This window comes from Dioscorea cayenensis, chromosome 19 (genome assembly GCF_009730915.1).
Source record: "Dioscorea cayenensis subsp. rotundata cultivar TDr96_F1 chromosome 19, TDr96_F1_v2_PseudoChromosome.rev07_lg8_w22 25.fasta, whole genome shotgun sequence".
NCBI lineage: Eukaryota > Viridiplantae > Streptophyta > Magnoliopsida > Dioscoreales > Dioscoreaceae > Dioscorea > Dioscorea cayenensis.
The window spans coordinates 25040198-25044491 of NC_052489.1; the positions used below are offsets into that span (position 1 = coordinate 25040198).

Sequence of the window (4294 nt, forward strand, 5' to 3'; positions counted from 1 at the left end):
AATCTGCAACTGTTGCGATAGGTAAAGAGCATTATTAGGAGTTGATGGGATGAATTATTTATGGCAAGTGCACCTACCCCATTCACGAGAGCTATTTGATCAAATTGATCATACCCATTCATTTGTTAGGTGGAGGCCTATATAAACCGTACAAGTCTCTTTTGTAAAAGCACAAAAGCATTGTTATAAGAAAAATTATCAATGTAGAGAAGTTCTTTAAAACTTGTGTTATTCAAGTTTATTTATTTTCTTGCAAAGTTATTTTATTTCCTTTGCATTCAAGCTAGTAAAATTCATATTCTTGTCATACCCAACGAAGAAGGCTACCTAGATTAAGAGGAACACAAGTTTTAGAATTAATGATAGTTGAAATAGGAGAGTAGAAGTGATAATAAAACAAATTATAAAAAAATATTATGAAATTATAAGGGCTTCAATGTAAAATAAGGGCTTCAATGTAAAACTGTTTTTAATTTTAAAAACTAGTAGGACACACGGTTTTAAAAAATAAAATAAAATTCAATATTAAAAAACTAGTCGTACCTGTGATTTTAAAAAAATAATTTTTTAATATTAAAAAACTAGTGAAACCCACACTTTTTTTAAAAAATAAAATTTAATATTAAAAAAATAAAAAAATGCCTCATAAGTAATTACAGGAATACCTATTTTGGTAATTAATTAAAAAAAATAATATTTTAAAACAAATAGCCTTACTCCTTCCATGATCAAATAGCATGAGTTTATAACAAAGGTTAAAATCAAATTAAATAATTTATATTATAATATTAATAAGAAACATACTTTGAAGCATATAACAAGCACACATCAACCTAACAAAAAAAATAAAAAAATACACACTCATAGCAACCATCATTAAAATATAATATGCACACATCAAACCTAACAAAATAATAAAAAATACATACTCAAAACAAGCATCATAAAAAATAACAAGTACTTGATTTAAAGTTTAATTTCACACTCAAACAAACACATACCAATCACAATTCAAAGATAACAACTAAAGATAAGAAAATAGTCACAAATACATAATCCAAAGATAACAACAATCACCAAAGTATTCAAATACAACTAACAACAATACGACATAAAGTTTAATTCCACACTCAATAGTCAAAACATGTACATACCAAGTATAACAAAATATTCACAAGACTCACAACTACATAATCAAAAGATTTACCCAAGTATTCAAATAGACAAACACAACTAACACGAGTTAAGTCCATGAACTTGGATCAAAACTCAAATTAATATCATCATTTCCATCAAATCTTTGATCAAAGCTTGCATGGCCACCAACACCACCAACATCACCAAAATCTTGCAAATTTACTTCTTCTTGGATATCCACGTCATCTAATAAATAAAATAAAAGCCATTTATTAAAAAGCTTGTTATCAACTATACATTTAATATTAAAACTTTTGCTAACCTTGACCATGACGATCATCAAATATAGGAATAGCATTATCTCCATAAACATTATCATCCATGATTTCTTCATAATCAAGTTCGGGAGGACATTCATCTTCCGCTACCCAAAAATCCGTCTTATCAATACAATCATAATCAACCGGATCATAGCTCCTTTTCTTGTGTTGATGTCTATGTATATTTTAAAATATAAGAAATAAATTTATCTAACTAAAAATAACAAAATTATAAATGAGAACGAGTGATGTTAATACCTTTGTCGTAAACGTAAGTTATAAGTTACATACACAAGATCATTTAACCTTTGATGCTCCAATTTGTTCCTTCGTTTAGTGTGAATGCGCTCAAAGAGACTCCAATTATGTTCACATCCTGATGAAGAAGCAGTTTGACTAAGGAGTCGAATAGCCACTTTTTGCAAGTAAGGAGCACTATGTCCAAATAATTTCCACCATTCATCTACAAAATGTATGAAAAGTTTAAAATATATTAGTAAATAACAAGATATAAGTTAAATTAATATTTAACATCAAATACAATTTGGAATGTAGAACTAACCTGGTTGCATATTTTTAGATGCTGGCAAAGAGGATTTACGACTAAAACTCCCTAATCGATCTTGATATATTTTGATCTCCTTCATCACCTTCTCACTATTGCTACATATGCTTCTTTGCTCTAACAAATCAAGTAGGCCTTGCATTACTTCTGGAGTTTCTACAAATGTGCTTTCATCATATAAAAAAGCGGGGTTGAGAAAATAGGCGGCCGCATGAATGTTGCGCCGAAAATGCTTATCCCATCGTTCATCAACAATTTTGATGTAAGGATCATACAACCTTTGCTTGTCTCTAAAGATAGACATGATCCCTTTATGAATTCTAAACATCCCCTCATAAACATAACCAAGAGAAGGTTTCTCATCGGCATCCACAACACGAAGTAGCTTAATTATTGGAGCCGCTATTTTCACCATCAACAAGCAATCTTCCCAAAATTTGTTGTCCAAAATAATAGAACAAACCAATTTACCCATGGCGGATTTGGACAATCTATGACAAGTATAGTATTTGTCGGTCACCAAAGCTTGCAAATCATGTTTGTGATCATAAATGCTTGTTAGAGTGATAAAAACGGTAGCGAAACGAGTTGCTCCCGGGCGCACAATTTCTTTCCAACCCAATCTTTTTCTTAACCAACTCAACATAAATATGGTTGTACATAAAAATGGTTACCTTAGAAGCCTGTGAGGCAAGGTCAACCATATGATCCATCTTCCTAATGTCTCTCAAAATCAAATTTAGGCAATGTGCGGCACAAGGAGACCAATAAATGTGGTTATATATTTCATGCAATAGTCTTCCTGCAATGATGAAAAAATATATCAAACTAGTTTAGAAAGAAGCATGGTTAAGTAAATAATATAAAAAAACTATAACTAATAAAATAACATGCAAGCTAAAATATTTTAAATCACATACCTGCGGCAACATAATTACTAGCATTATCTGTCACCAAATGTACAACATTTGAAGGCCCAACCCATTCCACAATCTCTGAAAACAAATTCATCAAATTTGTGGCATCCTTAACGATATCCGATGCATCAACAATTTTTATGAAGGAAATGCCATTAGGACAATGCACCAAAAAATTGATCAAAGTTCTTTGTCTTTGATCACTCCAACCATCACCCATAATCGTGCATCCAGAACTAGCCTAATTGCTTTTAAAGTAATCAACAAGCAACTGACATTCCTTTTTACAATTCTCAAGTAAATGAATCCTCATATCATTATAAGATGGGCCTTATATATCCAGATTCAATCCCAGCAATGGCATCCAACGCTGCCTGAAAATAAGGTGAATTTAATGCATTAAATGGAATGCATGAATCATAAAACCACCGTGCAAAAGACATATACGCCTTTTGAATTACTTGCTTGTTTGCAAATGCACTCTTGATTCCCGGTTGAGACTTCGGGGGTGTCCTTGGAACCATAAATTTTTCAATGGAATCCTTGGCCTTCCTTTTTTATTAAAGATTTTTCTATTGTTGTTGTCTTTTGTTGTGACTTCATTAGAGGATTAAATTCTTGAACATCATCTTCTTCAACTTCTTCATATGCATCATCAAATGAATCTTCCTCCTTTTGTTTTGATGAAGTAAGAAACCCCGCCATTTGCTTGCGAACATCATCGGGAAGTTTTTTTCAAACCGCAATATTTCCCCTAATGCAAGCTAGGTGATACTTCATTCTATTAATTCCACCACCTTGATATTTTGATCCACAATAAAGGCATGAGAAAATCTTTTTTCTTTGTGCATTATTAGATACATTGAAATGGTCCCAAGCAGGATCAGTCTTCAAACGAACATTGCCACTTGAACAACTAGAAGATTGTGTATTGATGGCCTCTGGATCCTACACATAACAAAATCAACCAATATATGTTGTCAATTTATAGTGTGATCTCTATTGTGATATATGTTTATGAAATATGTAATCTCAAATATTTTTTTTTAGGCACATGATGTACTCATAAATTTTTAAAACAAAAATGAACAATGAAAAATAAAAATGTTACCAACTTACCATATGTCGTGAGGAAAATTAGAGTAACAAAAGCCATTTTTTAGATGTTCACCCCTTTCTAGAACCTACAAAGATGATCTCTTATAAATGTGAGGTGAAGCCAAATTATAGAAAAATAATCAATATACCAAAAGACAATTCCCACTTTATAATCTCTATGCAATCAAATAAGAAAGTTTAATATTTTCTGTATTTTTTCTGTAAAATAGATAGGATGAATGTATCATGCTTGCCTT

The 4294-nt window shown here is 31.2% G+C and overlaps 1 protein-coding gene across 1 annotated transcript; it reads right to left on the minus strand.

The window, feature by feature from the left end:
* Positions 1-1243: 1243 nt before the first annotated feature.
* Positions 1244-3159, minus strand: LOC120249272. Its single transcript, XM_039257781.1, has 5 exons — positions 2943-3159; positions 2020-2448; positions 1716-1920; positions 1460-1632; positions 1244-1383 (listed from the first exon to the last, which is right to left on the minus strand). The coding sequence occupies exons 1-5, from the start codon at positions 3157-3159 to the stop codon at positions 1244-1246; spliced, it is 1164 nt and encodes a 387-aa protein (XP_039113715.1).
* Between the last annotated feature and the right edge of the window lie 1135 nt (positions 3160-4294).